Source organism: Rhyacophila brunnea, unplaced genomic scaffold (genome assembly GCF_057557595.1).
Source record: "Rhyacophila brunnea isolate RB1 unplaced genomic scaffold, BYU_Rbru_1.0 scaffold_3, whole genome shotgun sequence".
Taxonomy (NCBI): Eukaryota; Metazoa; Arthropoda; class Insecta; order Trichoptera; family Rhyacophilidae; genus Rhyacophila; species Rhyacophila brunnea.
This window is the reverse complement of record NW_028232965.1, coordinates 48485984-48505834: the sequence shown is the minus strand read 5'-3', so window position 1 is coordinate 48505834 and position 19851 is coordinate 48485984. Positions and strand designations below refer to the sequence as shown.

General features: G+C 33.8%; 1 protein-coding gene across 2 annotated transcripts; it reads right to left on the bottom strand.

Moving 5' to 3' along the window:
- Positions 1–1697: 1697 nt before the first annotated feature.
- brun (trafficking protein particle complex subunit brun) lies at positions 1698–19635 on the bottom strand. Of its 2 annotated transcripts, none has more exons than XM_085952532.1 (18): positions 19564–19635; positions 18677–18885; positions 17476–17566; positions 16495–16734; positions 15531–15829; positions 14753–14929; positions 12613–13239; positions 12078–12242; positions 11829–11989; positions 10585–10825; positions 9012–9508; positions 7840–8156; positions 6055–6136; positions 5838–5962; positions 5525–5697; positions 4815–5009; positions 4342–4549; positions 1698–2927 (listed from the first exon to the last, which is right to left on the bottom strand). In XM_085952532.1, the coding sequence occupies exons 2-18, from the start codon at positions 18864–18866 to the stop codon at positions 2678–2680; spliced, it is 4038 nt and encodes a 1345-aa protein (XP_085808658.1). In that variant the 5' UTR covers positions 18867–18885; positions 19564–19635; the 3' UTR covers positions 1698–2677. The 2 variants fall into 2 exon arrangements, with proteins under 2 accessions (XP_085808658.1, XP_085808659.1); XM_085952533.1 differs by lacking the exon at positions 19564–19635 and adding an exon at positions 19286–19373.
- Between the last annotated feature and the right edge of the window lie 216 nt (positions 19636–19851).

Sequence of the window (19851 nt, the reverse complement as noted above, 5' to 3'; positions counted from 1 at the left end):
TGAGTTTCGTATTAAAATGATGTCTAAAGCCTATGCACATTTTAAAAGTATATTATATTATTATAGTGCAGCTGACTGTATTAGGCAAAATGTCATGATACTATTACATAATAATAAATTGTGATACAATATATTTTGTAACTGATATTAAAATATTTTTATTAATAATACATATGGGGTAATATTTTATTAGTATTTCGGCTTGGATTGTCTAAGCTAAAAAATATATTTTTGTAACTAATTAAATTTATTCTAATTAAGACCTCACTGAAAAATGTCTAATCAGAAAATGAAAATGGACTGAAATAAACACAAAATTAATTGAGTACGTATTTGTTTTATTTAACTATTTAACACATGTAATAAAAATACAACTATAATCATATATAATAGTTTAATACAATAATATATTGTGATAACATAATAGCCAAGTCATGATGTAGGTAGTATCGTTAAAGCTTTTCACCCAGAGTTTTTAGAACTAAATTGGTATAACGTGAACATCTCCAGTACGTATAAACTACAAAAAACAAGTACCTAATTGAGCATTTGGACTAGTGTCACCTTATTAATTAAAATGCCCATAATTATATGCCACCCCAAATCAGCTTGACATGTCAATTATCTCATAAATCAATATTTCAAACAGTTAGATAGATACAACTACATATCGTCGGTGTTTTGTAAAAAGGGCGAATTAACCAAAATGCTACTTTACAGGAGGAGGGTTTTTAACTTTTGACATTTATTTGTTTTTTACCTGTAGCTTAGAAAGAATACTGTCATTATAATAGGTATTATTATATAATATTTTAAAAGGCCTAATATGTCACATTTGCTTTTTATTTCGTAATTTTAATTAATTTAATTTTAGTCGATTATCGTTTTTAAGTACTTTCCTGAGGAGATAAAAATTCGCCATTTTTACACAACAAAGCTAGTGGGGTACATATTGTATTTTCATTAAAATCTCGATTTCGCACAAAATGGTTGATTCGCCCTTTTTACAAAACACCGACGATATATATAGATTGTAGATCATACTAACTTGTTATTTTGAAGAATTATTTAGTCACCATAAACAACAGCCTTAAAGTAATTTTTATTGGTATAAAAAATAATGAAAACTCTTGTTTTGTTATTTAATTAGTGCCTTGATCTGCCTCGATTAGGTAATCATAACTGACAAATACACAACTTTCGAGATGATCGTACAAAGCCAACACAATTTATAATCATGCCATTCAATATGACGATTCTTATTATAGCGAATATAATCAGGTAAAAGGTACACAGGTTTAAATCTTGTATATGTTACGCCGAATGTGCGAAATTGACTATTACATGAAATGGCCAAAATTTTGGCTAATTCATGTAATAGTCAAGCCCGTTGCCTTATTCATGAATTAGGTAAATTATCTGCCGAGTACGTGAATTCGCCAGGGTATGGATTTCTTCTGTCACTGTCAACATGACAGTAGAAAAAGTAAATTTAATACAGATGGTTTTATTAGTTATAATTGGACATAATATAATATTAGGTTAGGTTAGGTTTTGTAATTCTGAATTCAACTGAATGTCCATTTTGAGGTTAGCTAGCAAGTATCAACAAACTATCACAAACATACAATCAACCATTCCACGGTTGATACCCAAGCATGAATCAAATCGCGAAAATACCTTTTAATAAAATTCTTCCGTTATGATATTATAGTTCTAGATTTTTTTTGCGCATAATAAATGGATATGAACGTTATTGTAGTTATTGATTGGTATATTTTTATATTATAATCAATGACATTTGACACATTTGGTTAGTTTAATTAGTTGCAAAAAACACCACTGGAGCGCGACCATCTGTTTTGACCATAGATAATATACGTAAATTTTGGCCAATGCATGAGCATTTGACACATTTAGTTTAGTTAAAAAACACCACCGTGTCGCTACTATCTAATTTGTCCAATGCATGAACTAGGCAGAAAAATTACTGCCGAATTCACGCACTCGGCATATATTTTGTCTAATTCATGAATAAGGCAACGGGCTTGCATTTTTCATGATTTAGGCAAAATTTTGGCTATTTCATGTAACAGTCAATTTCGCACATTCGGCGTAACATATACACATACAAAGGTTGTTTCAATACTGGGAATGTATGAAATACTTAATATGATCAGTGACAGCTGCTCTAACACCAGAGATAAGTAAACTGCACTTACAAAAACATATTCTATGTGTATTTTTTAAATCATAAATCATCGCAATGCAAAATATATGAAGAATATATTAATTTCATTGACATTGTATAACCAAATAAATTGGGGCTGTGGATTTTACTAAAGAATAATTGTATATTGTTTAAAAGTACCGTTGGATTCGATATTAAATTTTAATAGTTACATACTTCAATGGGTGAATTATAGACGTTTTCACTAATCAAAGAACAACACCTAATGGATGTTTCATATAAAAGATATGCATCTTTGCAGTGCACTCAATAAAAGAACTGTTAGAAACCACCAGCCGCCACTGCTTACAATATCTAATTTTATAATATGGTGCATTTAAAAAAGTATTAAAGATTTGTGCTCTATAATATAATTCCACATCTCTTTTTCATTATTAAACTAGTTCGTAGAGTTCTTAAAAATTCTGGGCATCAACATGCTTAAAGCTAATCTGTGACACTTATCGCTACTGGTGGAATAAACCTCCAGACATGGTTAACTTCGGCCATGCCATAAATGGGCGGCTCCGAAGGATAGTCGATGCTTAACTGGTCCATGCCTTCGATCAGGACGCTCTCTTCAATCGCCTCCGAAGTTGAGCACTGTATATCAACTTTATATTGGCCTGGTGTGAGGAATACGACTGAACACTCATGAAGGATCTTGCCTGATTCTGCAAGTACCGGCATTGTAACCCTGAAACAGGTCAATCATCGATACATTATACATACCAGTGAACCATTATTGTTTGGGAGAACCTTCGAGACATCTTGATAAATCTCAGGGAAACTCTACCTAATTGAGACACTACCTATGCCTTGGATACATGAGTTTACATATTGTCCAAAGCTAATGGCCAGACCAATAAAACATTTATTAATACATAGTATTAAGTATATCAATATTGTGCTATAGTGTTAAGTTGCGAATTTTAAGTGCTTTGACAAAAGAAAAAGGAATAGTACATAGGTCTCAATAGTGTCAATCAAAAATATGTTTGACGAAATATAGTATTGCCAACAATCTGGAAAGACACAAGGATGACATTTTGTAGGATGAGGAAATTAACATAGATTATTACATACATTGAGCAGTAGCCGCCACAAATAATTCAAATGTGTTTTTTTAATATATATTTATTTTTTTCTTTCAATCCAAATTATATAGGTCACACTTCACGGTGCACACTTCACATTTGTAAAAATGTGTTCAACGTCCGCACACAGAAATATTGTGAAAAGTAGTTTCCAATACCAGATTTCTGTTTTACTAAATAATGACCAACATTTTCTTGCACACACCAAATTTTGCAGATTTCGCAGACTTATTTCTCACAGGAAAAATGTTAATCTACTAGTATTCATATTTTTGGTTTGAAGATATGTAAAAACAAATTATACCCTTTTACCGCAATGATAAATTGACGAGATCATTTATTTAAATTAAAAATGTAGAATATTTAGGCAGTATATGGTATGTCGTACAGTGGTTTCCAAACTTTATGTTACTACGCCTCACTTTCAAAAAAATCTAATCTTGGCGGCTCCCCCCTCCCTTTATTCCATTAAATAATACAGACACATTTTTACATCTACAAAAATGTACTAATACAAAAAATGAAAAAAACTCAATTAAGAAAATAAACAAGGTTTTACTATATATTCATTTTAAAATTTATTTGCACATCGTGCTATTTTTCTACTAAATGGGCCTGCATTGATTTATTCACTCAATTTTACCCAAATAGACAAGTTCAGCAATAAAGTTATCGTTCCTAAACAAATTTGTCTCTTCAATATGATTTAACCATTGTATATCATTTTTTCATGAAATAGCTAGCGCACTTCACAATTAATAGTATAGAAGTGAGGTATAATAAAATTAGTCTCCCAGACGAATTTTCAAGCAACATAACTTTTAAAGCACTTTTTTATGTAGTTATAACTAGCGGCTGTTTTATGAACTATGCACTTGCAAACTGCAAACCTGTGGCTACATTATTTGTGTTAAAATTTTCGCGCCTCCCAGTTTGGAAATCGCTGTGGTACAATATCGATTTTGTTGTAGAAATATATCAATATGAGTACAATTTCATCCAATTGTTACATACTTGTTAGTTCCAGCAGTTGCAACTCTGTTATCCAAACGGTAATTATTGACCCCATTTTGATGATCTTGGTAAAACTGAACGGACAGGCTCAACTTTTTCAATGGTCTGTCCAAATGATTAGATACGGCAACACCCAGCGAGATCCGTTCGCCTGCCACACAGTTATATTCCTCTTGAGGCTTGATGCATTGAGAATTGACACTGACCTCTGATGAAAAATAAATACAATTCATTTCAGAAACATAATATTATATATATTAACATTATAGATATTCCATCATAAATCATCCGGTGTTCGAATTTAAAACTAAGGTAATCAGTATAAAAAGTATAGAATGTCAAATGTAGGCATGTGGTGCTCTCACTCAGCGGACAACTTATACTGGTGGATCTATAGAATCATTTTATTTATTTATTGTTTACACTTACTAAATAAAAAAGTGGTTAGGAAAATTATTATGAGATTGGTTTACCCCAATTCAGAGGAGACATTCGAACAATATCCATCATCCCTTGAGACAATGTAATGCCTTTCACGGACGCTTTCCCTGTTATGTCACTCTGAAGCAAATGCCATTTGAGATCAACTTGCCGACTGATGTGCTCGGAGCATAACATTTCTATACTATTTGCCGAATTCATTGTGATGGACCGTGGTTCTCCATTATCTGTACAAAAACAGAAAAATACTTTCATCAGACAAAATTTATTAATTTGTACAATGAGTTGCTTAATCGCCAAACCCGCTCTGGGCGATTTTTCAATAAAATTAGTTTTGAATGTACGTTTGTGTTATATCGATAGGTCTACCAGCCTATTGAGGAACGAGTTTTAAATTCTGTCCTGTTTCGTCAAAAAATCAAAATGAATATTGACTTGAGTCACCGAACCCGGTCTAGGATAAATTAAATTACAGGTTACTAAATCCACTCTACATAGCCGACCAATCAGACGTCACGATTCAAACCATGATTTTCAGCATACGTTTAAATTGCTTATACATACAAACGTCACCACTACTAGACAACATTATTGTAAATGAACAAAACAGTTTTTCGTGATTGACTCGAAACTCAAAAAAACCTCCAGAGCGGGTGTAACGACTAAGTGACTCAAATATCATAATATCATTCATAAAAAATGCAATTCAAAAGAATTTACTGTGTATGGTAGAATACTGTACCTTGGGTCGGAGGCTGAGTCAAGGGCATGTTCAGAGGACATCTATCGAGAGGAACTGGAACTCTGCATGCCTCACCTCCCCCCAGTAACATTCGTCTTCCTTCCGAATACTGCAGCGCCATCTCGCCAGTTGTTAAATTAGAAACGTCTAGCACCAAGTAAAGCTGACTAGGTCTGAAACAATAAGTCTCAAGAACTGCCTTACAAATTCTTTTTGGTTTAATACAAAAAGCATTAAGAGAAAATGAAAATTTTATAAAAATTCTCTTTAATATATCAAAAAGTTGATGGAATTAATCTAATGCCATACTTACATTTCAGCGGGTAAGACATCCCAGTGGGTAATTGAGACACTCGGTAACAGTTCCAAATTGATGTGAACCGAACCTTGTCTGCAATGGGTATCTTTTCCGCCACCTCCTGAATACCGAACCATCAGCTAAAAAGATGAAATAATAGACTTTGTAAATTGCTATGCAAAAATAAATATATAGTGTATGAACACACTGGTGACTGGTACAAAAGCCTGACCTGAGCATCGATTTGTCTTCCTTTTGTCGGTGGTAATACTGATATTGGGGCAGACCAGGCAGTACTGTGTGAGGTTGCTGACCTATCGACAAAAAAAATTTGTGAAATGACAAGTTTTGTTGACATATTCTAAACTGTAAAAATGAATAATTGTTGCCTGTGATTTAAAAAAACCCAATCATTGTGGAAATACCAATATATTAACATAAAATTAATAACATTAAATCCGTTCTATACTTATTTGAACAACTTAGTAATGTCATAAAATCCCTGATGGCATGGAGACTAGTGGCAAATAATAATATTATATCGAATATATTGACTAAAAGAACTAAAATATCTATTTCCAAAAACTGACAAGTCTAGATATAGTCAAAATCTGATAAAAAATATTTATCCTCTGTCTAATTTCACACAATATGCAACGATCTATAACTTCCAAAGGCATAAGATTTTTTATTATTTAAACTGAATTATTAATAGAAACGGATTAATTATTAAAATATTACGCGTGCATGTATTTACGGCTGACACAACATATTATCGCGGCCATAACAAGAAAATGTACTTGTAAAAAGAGCGTTGGAGCGGAGCTTGTAGCAGGAGCACGGAGCACTGGAGCAATGGGATTTTACCCGGAGCAGGAGCAGAGCCGGAGCACCGAAAATTTGTAGTGCTCCACTGCTCCGGATGTTTTTTTTTATTATTAAATTATCATCCTAAAATCCAATGAAAATAGTATAATTTGACACTTTGCAACACTGGAATTATTTGAAATATGGCAACACTGCCGACTGATAAATAACCTAACTTTTTAACAGAAAAGGCAAATAATTAGAGACGATTTACTGTCGGCGGAAATTTTGTTCAAGAGAATTAATAATGAAAATGACAATTATTTATTTTTTTACTTTTTTACATTTGTATACATATAATACATATTAAGCTTTTTAGCCGGATCGGAGCCGGAGCAAGTATTAAGTCCCGGAGCGGAGCAACTCAAAAAAGGGTCCGCTCCAACGCTCTGCATGTAAACACGTATTATCGTGCAAGTTGTAAGATTGCATGCATGTATCAAAAAAGTTCAAAAGCTTCTGAATATTTAGTTGGAATTATATAGTTGGAACTTGCATGACGCATGTGCATGCGCAGTAGAACGATAGTGGTGAACCTGCACAAAAAAATATGAACTACGCCGCACAGTGTATTTTGACGTTTACCAATTTTCACAACCTATCAAATAGCACCATAATGACAATAACGCGTATCGCATATGCTTGAAAGAATCAGCACTATTACCTGTAAATAGTTATTATCACGATAGTTTAATTTACACACTATTGGTACCAGTAATTCCATGCACGTGTACAGGCCCTATAACTTTATTTTTCCTAAATTTATGACAACAAATGGTTTAACTAATAAAAATGGATATATTGTTATAATTTATGATACAACCATTAGTGCTTGAAACCAAAAATGTAATTTACGAAAAATAATGGACACATCTTATAGGAATTTGGAAATACATGCGTCATGTGAAATTTAATATTATAATTAATATTTATTCTATTGTTCTTTTGAATACTGTTATGCGCAAATTATACCGATATACTTGTATGGTATTTCATAGTATGTAATTGTTATTAAATTAGTATAGCGAGTGAGATAGAACATTGTGTGATTTCTCTTTCTATAGACAGATACTTACACAACAAAGTATTGATAGCATTCAATTGTATGACAGTGAATATAGCTGTAAAAAAATTATACAAAATAATATACCTGAAACTTGCAGACAGTTGATTCCTGGTGGGCAATGATGAACTTGTATGAGGGAGAGATGAATTATTCGTATGAGGTAGAGAGCTGTGCTGTTGGTTTGGAGTTGGCGAGCTCATTCTTGACGGGAGACTGTTTGAATTTAAACTGTTGGGAAACAAAGCGTCACCGGCTGAGCCTCCGATGTCCAAGAAATCCGCATCGGCGTGAATGTGGAGAATAAAGCTAGCTGATCCGTTGGATTTAATGGGCAATAGAGATTGTACTTCTTCATTGGACCAACGGAACATGCGGGACTGTAATTGGTTATCAACACTTGACTGAAAAGAAGACAATTCAACAAAAGATTAACAAACACAGAATACAGTTGTAATGGTAAGTGTAAGTGTTTACAGGAAACAAAAACCTTGTTACTATGCAGGTTTCGTTTTACGTAATAATAAAATTCTACTATTGACAGGTACAATATTATATTACGTCAAAACATATATTGCCCATCCAATGCAAAGGGACCACAAGTGCTAAAATGTTGATTTTCTGTTTTAAATGCGAACAATAACTGTAGGATTCATATAATTCTACTGTAAAAATACCAGAAGTAGGTATAAGTCATTAGGAAAACAAAAGAAAAATATCTCCATACTCGAGATATTTGATGTTATACCTGTATTTTAAGTAGATGCAAAACTTTAAATGCGATTTTCTCGAAACTATGAATTTGCAGTTATGGTCCTTTTGGATTGGGTGGGCGATATACTATCTACCAGTAGCGAAGGTTGGAGGTAGGCACTGGAAATCTGACATAAACAGTGCACACCAACGTTCTCAGTCATACGTATTTGTTGTCATTGAACTAAGAATACAAATTGTAGATGGTGTTGGTTAGTTTCAAAAATTCAATTAACCCTGCCTAATGCGATGTCGTCAATCTATCGTCTTTTGAGATAATGGAATTTAAACATTGCTTTAATATGCGTCGACGTTTTGCGCATTTTGCGACGGGAGGGTATGGGTTCTGGTAGGGGGTTGTGGCGGGCACCGTCCAACTAGGTATTATGTTAAATACTCCTAAGTATAAATATTTTTCGAGGTAAAAGATAAATAATTATTTAACAAAAATAGCCTTTGCTACCGTCATACTGTAAACACTGGATTAATATACAAACTTATAATACCTGTATATTGACATCTAGATGTTCAATAGTGACATCACTTGTATTAGTGAGTGTGATTGTGCATTCGGTACTTTGTCCGTTGTAAAGCGACACACTGGCCGATGTGACGACATTCTCATAATTCGGTAAACTGCTGAAGGTGGATGACGGTGGAAAAGACGTCTCCATTGTCATAATCGGCAGACTGGGTATGACGTCAACCGAATATGTGTGATGGAATTTTAAAGATTCAGGCATGTGCTTCAGTCGACAGTTAGATTTTACGCCGAGAGTGTGTGTGGAGTAGCCGAGGATATCGAGCTGTCCACATTCTTTCGGCGTTCCCAGGAGGGTCACCAATGTAGGGGTTTCCGGCTGGAGAATGACAGTCTCGGGGATGGATTCGAACACCACTCCCGAAGTCAGCAATCGCATGTTGGATACTTTCAACTCGAATGGAAGCGGGTTTGTTAATTTCAGCTGCACTTCGCAAGTGTCATTTTCAACCCACAGATAATCTGAAACAATACAGGTTTTATTAAATCTATCGAGGTCTTAGATAGCATATTATTTAAAAATACTAGCGACATGACGCAATAGCAAAAATGCAGACACCAAAAGTTAACTCTTGATTATACACAAAGTTTCAAAATAAAACCAAAGTTAAAATTCATTAAATGCAATGATAAACTATTGCATTTAATGAGTTTTACCTAAGCTATTCGATACACAATGTGGCTATCGACGGCAGTTTATACTATTTACGTATTGAGGCGGTTAATTTTATTATTACAATATGCTAACCGTCTAAATTGTCAAAAAGTGTTGAAAGTTTCAACAGCCCTCTCTTGGCTATGTTACTTTTCAGAGCGAGATAGACAGTTTTGACAGTTAACTTATTGTAACAATTAACCGCCTCAATATACAAATATGATAAAGTGATAATATTTATCACTTTAGCAGTAATAGCCGCCTTATGTATAGAAAAGACCCACTGATATGTTTTTCGTTTATTTGTGACCTATCACTAGTGATTTATCAATTTACCCACCAGCACCATACCTAATTATGATGAAATTAACTAATCAGATGGATGCGGGTTCAAGTCCCGCCCGGCATCTATATTTAAAAAAATCTAATAGGCGTGTTTCTGAATTATATATGATAAAATGAAGTATGTTACATTCTTAAATCCTATAAATTATTCATTAGATAAAAAAATATAAAAGATAATTTTATAAACATGAGTGTTTATATTATTTTACAATCATACATATATTATGTATGTACATACATAATATATGTATGATATTATAAATTTTAATTACCGATTTTTCTTATCTCATTTGATTAACCTCGGTAACATAAAGAATAATCAAATGTTGCAAAAATAATCAGCAGTTTACAATTGAAATACAATATTATGTGAATCTTTCAAATGAATTGCAATATTTTTTATTTAGTACACAGTTTTAAACTTTGGAGGTCAAGAGTGGTAATTTTCATTGATTTTAGCATTTCATGCCTAACCTAACCTAACATTTTTAGTATTCTTATGTAAGTTTATATTCGAGTAAAAAAATTTATTATGTACCCATTTTCCCAGTCGGTTTCTGCGGTTTTCTATCGAGACTTCCGAAGTGTATGGGAGTAAACAAAAATGGTCCCTGTGGAACGCGAGGCGTGGTGAGCAGTTTGGGTGCTCTGGCAGGTACCGGTGGGCGAGGAGCAAAGCGAACGCAGCTCGGAATATGACTCAAATTGGCAGGAGGGATCACCTCGCCGGTTTCCAGGACTAGTGGGACGGGTCCACCTTCGCATTGAGCTGACAATGCCTGTTGTCAAAAACAAATTAATTGTTAGCATAGCACATGCATAAATACTGCATGCTGAAAAGAGAGTAATCATAATAATTGAGATGCTATGATTTTGTTACTGGCACAAGTTGGTATGTATGTATCTACAGAATTTTAAAAGATGACAATTAATTTATGCCCAGTGGTAAATGATTAATTTTTACTTTTGACAAATAAATGGTAAAAGTTTGTAACTGATATTTAGTAACTAATTTATAACTGATTTATAGTACAGTTTTTAACAAAGAGCGTTCACACTTTTTAAGGAAAGATGTCACACTAAGGCTACATTTTGAGAATACTCATTCATTATTTCTACTTTTATTGGAATTTGATTACACAGGCTGTGGCGAAAAAAACTTCCCGAATTTCACTTAGCCATTGGTTCAGCGTTAGTGAACTGAAGTGGGCCATATGAGGATCTTCTAATAGCACATGCCTTATTGATTTAGTCAGCGTCACGGATTAGATGGATGGGAGTGCAAATTGAGTCTTTTATTTGAAACGTAAAGAACTTTTCCAACAAATTCGAAATGCAGTGATAATGGCGGAAACAATCTGTCAGACATTGACTACTAGATGTGTATCGCAAATGAAGGGCATTATCTGGGCGTTACCATATTCAAAACGAATTGAAAAATAAACTGTATTCCATGTACTTGGATTATGTAATATAATGGTTAATATTTACTATGCCCTTATTGTAAACCTTCAAGTTTTTTGCTGCACCCTGTATGATAACAGTTACCATGGAATGTCATTTTTAGATTTTGTTACCAAATCATTCTAGCAACATTATGAGACATTAATTGCAAATAATTTAATTCCTAGAATAATGGTCTACAACAAAAAATGTTTAAGTATTTATTAATTGTTGCTTATATCTGTGAAAATATTTATAAGTTTTGTATTTTGATCATTGATGACTTCTAATCAAAGATAACCTAACATTATTCCAGAATGGAATATTGGACAATTTTACCTGCAATTGAATGGCAAGGTCTCTTCTTTCCTGTATGGTGAGGTGTGGCCACATTGTCTGGAGTAAGAATGTCATATGGCGTGTCGCAAGCGCTGGGTGACCCATCCGACGTGCCGCCACAACTAATTCCTGCAGCAATTGTATTTGTAGTGCTGGCCATCCTATAATTCAAACATCAAGTAATGCAATTGGTAATCAATCAAACAAATATATTATCTTAACTGTTGAATTTAATGAGAATCAACTTACCAACTTTATGCTGCACGACTTGGTTCGGATCCAAACTGAGTTTATGCCCTGGGAAGCTGTGTAGCATGAGTGAATAGCATCTTTGCCAATCGGGACTTGGGTTATTTGGACTTACTTGCCTTGTAGCAGCGAGACGTTGGCAAAAGGCAGCCTTGCGAAGAAATCCTGCAAGAGAGCAGTAATTTTATCATCTGATCCACAAAAGAAATAAGAAATTGTTTTAAAAATTATACACAATAATATATCTTATATTTTATTCAATGAATAATAACATTATTTATTGAATATATATAATTTGGTACACCTTAGAAACTTGGTTTACTATTGGTACATAATTACCGTTAACACGTAGATTAAAAATTACAAAAGATGGTCGCCAACATTAACAAAATTTGAAATAACGCATCGGAAGCATTGTTGGGAAATTGCGATAGTTGTGGGTTCAAGTCCCATTCGGTGCAAATATTAATTTTTATTTCTAAAATGTGTATTTCTGAGGTGTTTCAAGTTATGTATACATATTTATTTTTCATACCTATTTCGTGATACATTTCAGATAGGGTATCGAACCGTGTTATTTTCTCCTGTTCGCTCAAAGTCAAGTTTATCAATATGACGTTTTGCAGAAAGCTGGCCGCTTGTAAACTGTTATTTTGTTCCACGCTTACACGTGCCGCTTTGAATATGGCTTCTGTTTCTATAATACCTGCATTTTTATAATTACTGTAATATATTATAGCGTCTCTGTATCGTTTGGCAATTTCTTCTCCGGAAAGAATGAACTGGTTATGAATTTGCGACTGTCTGCTGAACCCTGATTCCGATGGCAGCGGTCGATGACTTTGAGACTCTAAGTCACTGGACGAAGCCAAGGAATCACTTTCAGCGTTATCCGACAGAGACATTCGTGAGGACGTATCAACGCTGTCTGATGACGATACCGGTGTGTGGTCGCTGTGTACGCTCACAGGGCTTGAAGTGTGAGCCGTTTTTGATGGAGATAATAACACATTTTGACGAGTGATCGTATCCGGGTGCTGGTGACAAATGGAGAGAGAGCGTGTTTTACTAGGAGATCCGTCCTGAAGAGACGCATTCCTTTGAAGTGGCAATAGACTTCGAAGATTTGGATAGAGTAGAATGGATGAAGCGGCGCATAGACCTGAAATTTTAATTATCAACCATTGATATTCATTCATAATATAATATCGAGGGTATACCGACAGAACGCATTATTTCAGTTTTTGCTGTTTTTCTGTTTTAAATGACAAAATGTATGCAATTTTACGCTCTACGTCCTAGTAAAACGCACAAAGGCATAGAATAAAATGGTGAGAAAATAGAAACATTATTAAATCATATTGTTATTTTTTTATTCTGATAGAAAGCATGATAATGACCTAATGCGTTCTGCGTATACAAAATACAGGACTTGTAACATGTCGTATATTGTGTTTGCCATAAAGATTAGTCTTTATAATGTAGAAAAAATGTTTTTAAATCATAAAAAAATCTACGTGGGAGAACGCTTTGAAAAAAAAATTAAAGTAAATTATAAGTCCTTTTTGCGATTATCTCAGAACTTGTTTTAACGAGTTAATGCTTTCTGTCAGTATACCCTCGATATGTAGGATACGTTTTGAACTAATTTTGCATAGATTTTAAATGTCTATAATTTTTGTCATTTAAGAATGATTTTGAAGTTTTGCTTTGATTTTGTAGTTCATAAGACAATGTGCAGGCCAATGGTCAAAATTGACAGTAGATGGGCGTCATTATCAGCAGCAATAACAAAATTTGAAACCTGCTTATTCATAACAATATAATATTAGTCGTCCACAGTAGCTATTTCGGTTCTCACACCATTATCAAAACTACAAAAGACACGAAATCATCCTTCTCATTCACCCTAATTTATATTTTCAAAATATTGTATAATAATTATAATAGTAGTTTGAAAACGGTATTTATTTAATTACCTTTTGCACTCTGATCAATAAATAATTTATTTATAATAAACTATTTTTTTATTCAATGAATAAGATACAAGATTTGAGAATGTATATTGAATATACATAATTTGAAAACATCTCATGCATATAAGCACACAATAAAAAAATCACTTCGATAAGCATTTCATGTAACAACTACTAGTTAAAATCGTCATAATTTAATAAGATGCCCATAGCTTGATTGGAAAAGCATTCTGGTGCGAACCCAGCAGATACAGGTTTGAGTCATTTTTTTGCGACCTGAGTTTCGTCTTTCGGTATCTTCAGGCACTATCCGCACTCACCAATGGTAAATGCACTTTGATATGCGAGAATTAACTGTATTCGTTGTATTGTATTCAAAGCCTGCAATTGAATCACCTGCCTGCCGCAGGAGTGAGAGAAAAAGAAGGTATGAATCCCCGCACTTTAAACCAAGGTGTAGTCACCCTTTACCATCACTTTTTGCACGATAGCACTGCTATTGAATACCAAAAAAAGATCAAAACCCTTAATTTTCATGACGAATGGGAAATTGAGTAGGTATTTCTTTGTGATAATAAAAGATAAGTGTTGTTATTTAATTGCCCTCAGCCAAATATACGCATACGAATTAGAGAGTGTGGTGCTGTAGATAATAGCCAACTTGAAGTTGGAGATGCCTGGAATATTGTAATTACATACCTTCAAAAGCAGCGCCTAGCCATAACCAATCATTGACAGCTTTAAGGATATCAGCAGCAGAATTGTAAAGACTTAAACATTCCGGAACCAGTCCAGCTTGGAGAGTCAGATCTGCTAAATGTTTCGTCATCCTTCCCATACTACGCTTCTTATTATTGCGGGACTCCATATCCAAGCCTTTAACAATCAAATAAATTTATGGATACAATATGTATGGTAAATTATTTAATATACATTTCTATATATTAAAAATGGTATTGATTTATGGCCAAATGCAAAGATATCGAAGTTATGTAAAACTAAATAACTCATAGTTTACAGTTTTACAAAAAAAATATGAAATACGAACGGAATGATAAATATTTGTGAAAACTTACCAACACAACATGTTTTTCGAGTTTATCGTGAATATTTTCACACTAAAATGATAAATATTGTTTAGAAAATATACACAGAATGTTAGAAGTTATAACGTTTACAAGAACCCGCGAGTTAACTTGTCCGTGGCACGGATCAGGTTTTAAAGATGTCAAATTAGTTTCAATGCAAAATTTTACATTTTTAATAGTGATCTTTCGTGTTTGAACAGATAATCGGTACAATTTTACTGTTGGCAACAAGAAAATGACACACAGTACTATATTTATTTGATTTCTGTTTGCAACACGTATTTATACCTATTGTGCGCTTGAAAACGACTACAGAGCACTTAAGCACACTTATTTACATAAGTATGACTAAGCATAGCGCCCTTATAACAGTAAAAGTAAAGGCTTACCGACAATATCCTTTTTCTCGAATGGGGCCAATATTAATGAGACTTTATCAAGCTTCTCTCTAGATCTTTCTAATCGTTTAGATTCTAAAATCCAAAACAAAGAATTGATGAACTCTTCCAAGTTCTTTTCAAGATCTGCACAAGGGTCTGACTCATTGTAGAACATTGCACGAGTTTTGAAATTGGACGGAGTCGTGTAGGACTGGTCTTCTTGAGATATTGGCTCTGTTAACGACATTGGCCGCTGCAAGCTATCATTCGATGACAAACTATCTATGTCGCAAGGTATAGACATGGATCTGAAAAAAAACAGAATTACTATTTTGTTATTAGGCTTTACTAGAGATCGTAATGGAGAAATCTCGTCTCGCGAATTCTTGAAAAATAATCAGAATAGGTGAATCTTGAATCCCGAGAAATTAATTTTCCAAAAGTTCAAAAATTTTCATTTCTCGAAAAATCATAAAGGAAAGTTGAAACGGAGAAAGAAAGCTACTGACTGAATTTGAAATTAAGCCCAAAAAAAAGGTTTCAAAACTGATCTCAAATGGATTGGGCTGGAGAAATGAAAAAAGTTGGGAAATCACATGTTCATACTCCACGAGTCGTGATCCTATTTTATAGAAGCCATGTGACCCGCGACTCCGATAATTTGTAAAAAGCTTTTTTAGTAGGGTAAAGAAAATGCAGCGAAAATAGATTTTTCAGAATAATATAATTATATTGAAATTGTAAGCTTCAAAATTCGCATATAGTCTGTTCTACTGAATCTTTGAACATGCCTAATACATATGTGAATAATTACGATTCAATCCATACTAGAATCCATTTGATGATTCATCTCTTGCCGAATCGTTTCAGGATAGTGTGTAGTATTAAAGTTAAAATTATATGTATTCCATAACTTTGTGAATTGGGTAACACTATACATGATTGTTTAAATTCTTTATTGAAAATAAATTACCCATCACTTTGTTGTGACGACATGCTTCTTTCACTATGTGCTCTCTCTTCCTCAAAGATGTCTGGAACTTCTCCCACCGGACTTCCTTCTCTGTGAGGTTTACCGGGTCCAAAGAGAAAAGCACGAGAGTCGTACAGCGTGCTTGAGTATTTCACTTTTAAGGATTCGTGTACACGACACACTTCATTCAACTCAATTTGGTTATTATACTTTCCCAATGATATGAGTCCCAACAACCGCCTAGAATTATAATATTATATAACATGAACACGGGAATTATTCCATTATACTGATAAAATAATAATAAAGAGATTAGATGCCTTCGTTGAAAATTGTTGAAGAAATATTACTTTTAACTAAGGCCTTCCGCTCACGAGAATACTCAAAAAAGACGAGACTGAAACTAAAATTCCAGCCAGCATCTAGCTAATGTATTTTAATGGCAGATCGCTCACGGCAAGACTGGAATCTCTAAGTTTCAAAACGTTTGCAACTAAACTGAAGAGACGCGACATGCTAGTTTCCCAGTTTCTCAGTTTCCAGTCCCCCATAAAACAGTGGTGACAATATTCGTAGATTCCATGAAAAATCATATTTTCTTACCATAATTGGTAGCAATAAACTGAACTAAACAAACAATAACAAGTCAAGACGTCAAAAGTTAAAGATGGGCGAACTGATTTTTAATTTTAAATTTGTGACAGTTGAAGTTGAGAAATACCCCTGCATGTATAATTCCCGTTTATATTTTGTATATAATATATTATAATATTTTGTATATATTTTGGCAGTTGAGTTTATGAGATTATTATTTCAAGTGGGTTTCAGTAGCCCCGTGTGCGAAGCATCAGTCTTTGGCCAGTTTATGAGTTCCATCAGCAACCAATTCATCGGATTTTAGTTTTTCCTTGAGCGAAAGGCCTTATAATCAAACAAAGTAATTATTTTTTATTAATATCAAAATGTAGTCAGTGATAATACCTGTGTGTTTGAAAGTCACCCCAATCATTATTCTCCACAGGGTGGTCACGCACATACCGTACCCAAATGTCCCTGGTTTGACCGGTGGAATCTAATGAAAGAAAATCATTACAAACAGTTGAAATGACTATAATATTACAAAAGACATTTTATAATAATATCTAGCTACATCACCATCGTCAGCCAGAGTCAATTTACTGCTGGAAATAGACCTTCCATATTGTCATCCACTCCTCTTGGTCCTTAGTTTTTTGCTGCCATCTATTATTACTTCTTAGATGCAGTAGCTATAGAGTAGCCCAGTGGTCATAAAATATATTTTGGGTAACTTTGACTGCATTTTGTCTAGCAGTTATTCATTTGGTGAATAATCAAATTTATCTATTGCAATTTTATCGGATATGAAATTCTATTGACATAATCCAGCACTTTTAGTTTCTTTCATCAGATAGAGAGATCCCTTTAATGTTCCTCTAATTTTCTGATATTATTTAAAAAAAAAAAAAAAAATATAAAAGTACATATTGTAGCAATTCAAAAATCATCATTTATGGCACTACAACCATTGGCGGGTCTTGACCTCCTTCAAAACCTTCTTCCATCCAGGATGATCCAGCGCCGACACCTGACTGAGCATTCTTAAATTTTCTGTGGCGCAGTCCAGCCATTTCAATTTCGGCTGTCCAGGTCTTCTCTTGCACTCGGGGATCGAGTCGAGGCAAAAATGAATTCTGTTTTGTTTTCATCTCCCATTCATTTATTTAGTGATGAATATTGGTACTTAACTAACATAACTTGCTTGTAAGGTAGCACTTCAATAAATTATAAGTTGACTTTTTAAATGAGATAATTTGATTCTTTACATCGCCGCACAGGCCATGTCTCAAGGATAGAAAACACCCAACCACCGGAGAGGCTTCTTTTCAATAGACTAAAAGGGAAAAATAAAATCAAGAAAACTAAAATGGGGTCTTTAGATAGTGTGGAAAGAAATATAGTATCTATCCCTGACGCTAAAACAGTGGAGGGAGGTTGCGGCAGTCAAAAGGGTGTATAGACGTTTCCTGAAATGGGCCAAGACATACACTGGGTTATAGTGTAGTTGATAGTGACCTTAACTAAAAATGTTACACCCAATTTAACTTTCAGGTCCAGATATGTTCAGAATGAACATGAAGATAAAGGCAGAACAGAAGGTCACCTGTTATTCTAACGTTGTTAACCCTTTGGATGCGCTCCCAAAGTTTGTTGAAAGGTCGCAAAGGTCCCCCAACGCCACGGACCAGCAGCAGAAGGGAGCCGTGATGTTGAGCTCCTTGCGACCAATCCGGTCTGGCCGCCGTCATCTCGCTGCTCCCGTGCGAGAGCATGTAGCTCACAGATGATCGCATTTAACAAACATCAACAAGGCTGTAACAGAAACAGGCATAATATAGACAATATGATCAGGGACATAGTTGAACACAGGAAAGTGTATACATTCTACATCCATTAAGTTTATCTATAGTTTTAATAGGAATTTTAACACGGAACATGAGAAACAGTGAAATCAACATGATTTCTCCAATATTGATCATAATGGATCTCCGTATCTTAACATACTTTTTCTAATATTGATTGTTAGATAGTTGTTTAGTTCATTGACAATTATTGTTAGACATGTAAGTTAATATCATTGTTAGGATTAAAATTAAAAACACAGTGATCCTTTGAATTGAAAAAGGAATAAAACGAGAAATTTTTCACTTACAAACTATGGTAATAGGAAGGTATTTTAAGGTGAAAGCAACCTAGATTTGTATATGTGTACCTATTTATTATATTTCCGGGATATATTTTAGTGTGAGTGTTATTTTAGTTCAAGATAAATGTAAATAATGAACACAGTGAAATCCACGGACAAGTATCAGCTGTGACAGGATTGTTATCAATATCGGTTGCCCAATTTTGCGATTTAGGAAGGGTATTATGTTATGATAAAAGAGACAACTATAAATGTAGAAAATGCCCCCCGGAAAAGTGATTCCTGTAAAATCACAGAAACTTTATAATAACTGCAAGTTTCTTTATATATTTTATGGTACAAACCTAAGCAATGGTCTATTGACATATCTGTCTAAATTTATTGTGGTAAATTAATAAAACGTCAAACTGGTTCTGTCAAAATTATAAAGCTTGGTTTCTACGAACCTACCTAACTTTAAATGGTATGTCAAACAAATATTATTGAATATCAAATTATAATATTAGAATAAAAGTTAAAAATACAAAAGATTTTTTTTAAATCATAACTATAAGATTTTTTTTCACATGAGTGCCGAATATGAAGTACCTACCTAAATAAATATTTATCAAAACTACAGCTAAAACCTTTTC

Excerpts from the sequence above, each read along its gene's own strand:
- brun (XM_085952532.1), bottom strand. The coding sequence starts at position 18,866 with ATGCGATCATCTGTGAGCTACATGCTCTCGCACGGGAGCAGCGAGATG. Across the intron at positions 9,509-10,584 it reads GAAACCGACTGGGAAAATGG|ATTATCTGTGGGTTGAAAAT; the intron begins GTACATAATAAA and ends GTATTGTTTCAG. Across the intron at positions 5,963-6,054 it reads GAAGACAAATCGATGCTCAG|CTGATGGTTCGGTATTCAGG; the intron begins GTCAGGCTTTTG and ends TCATCTTTTTAG.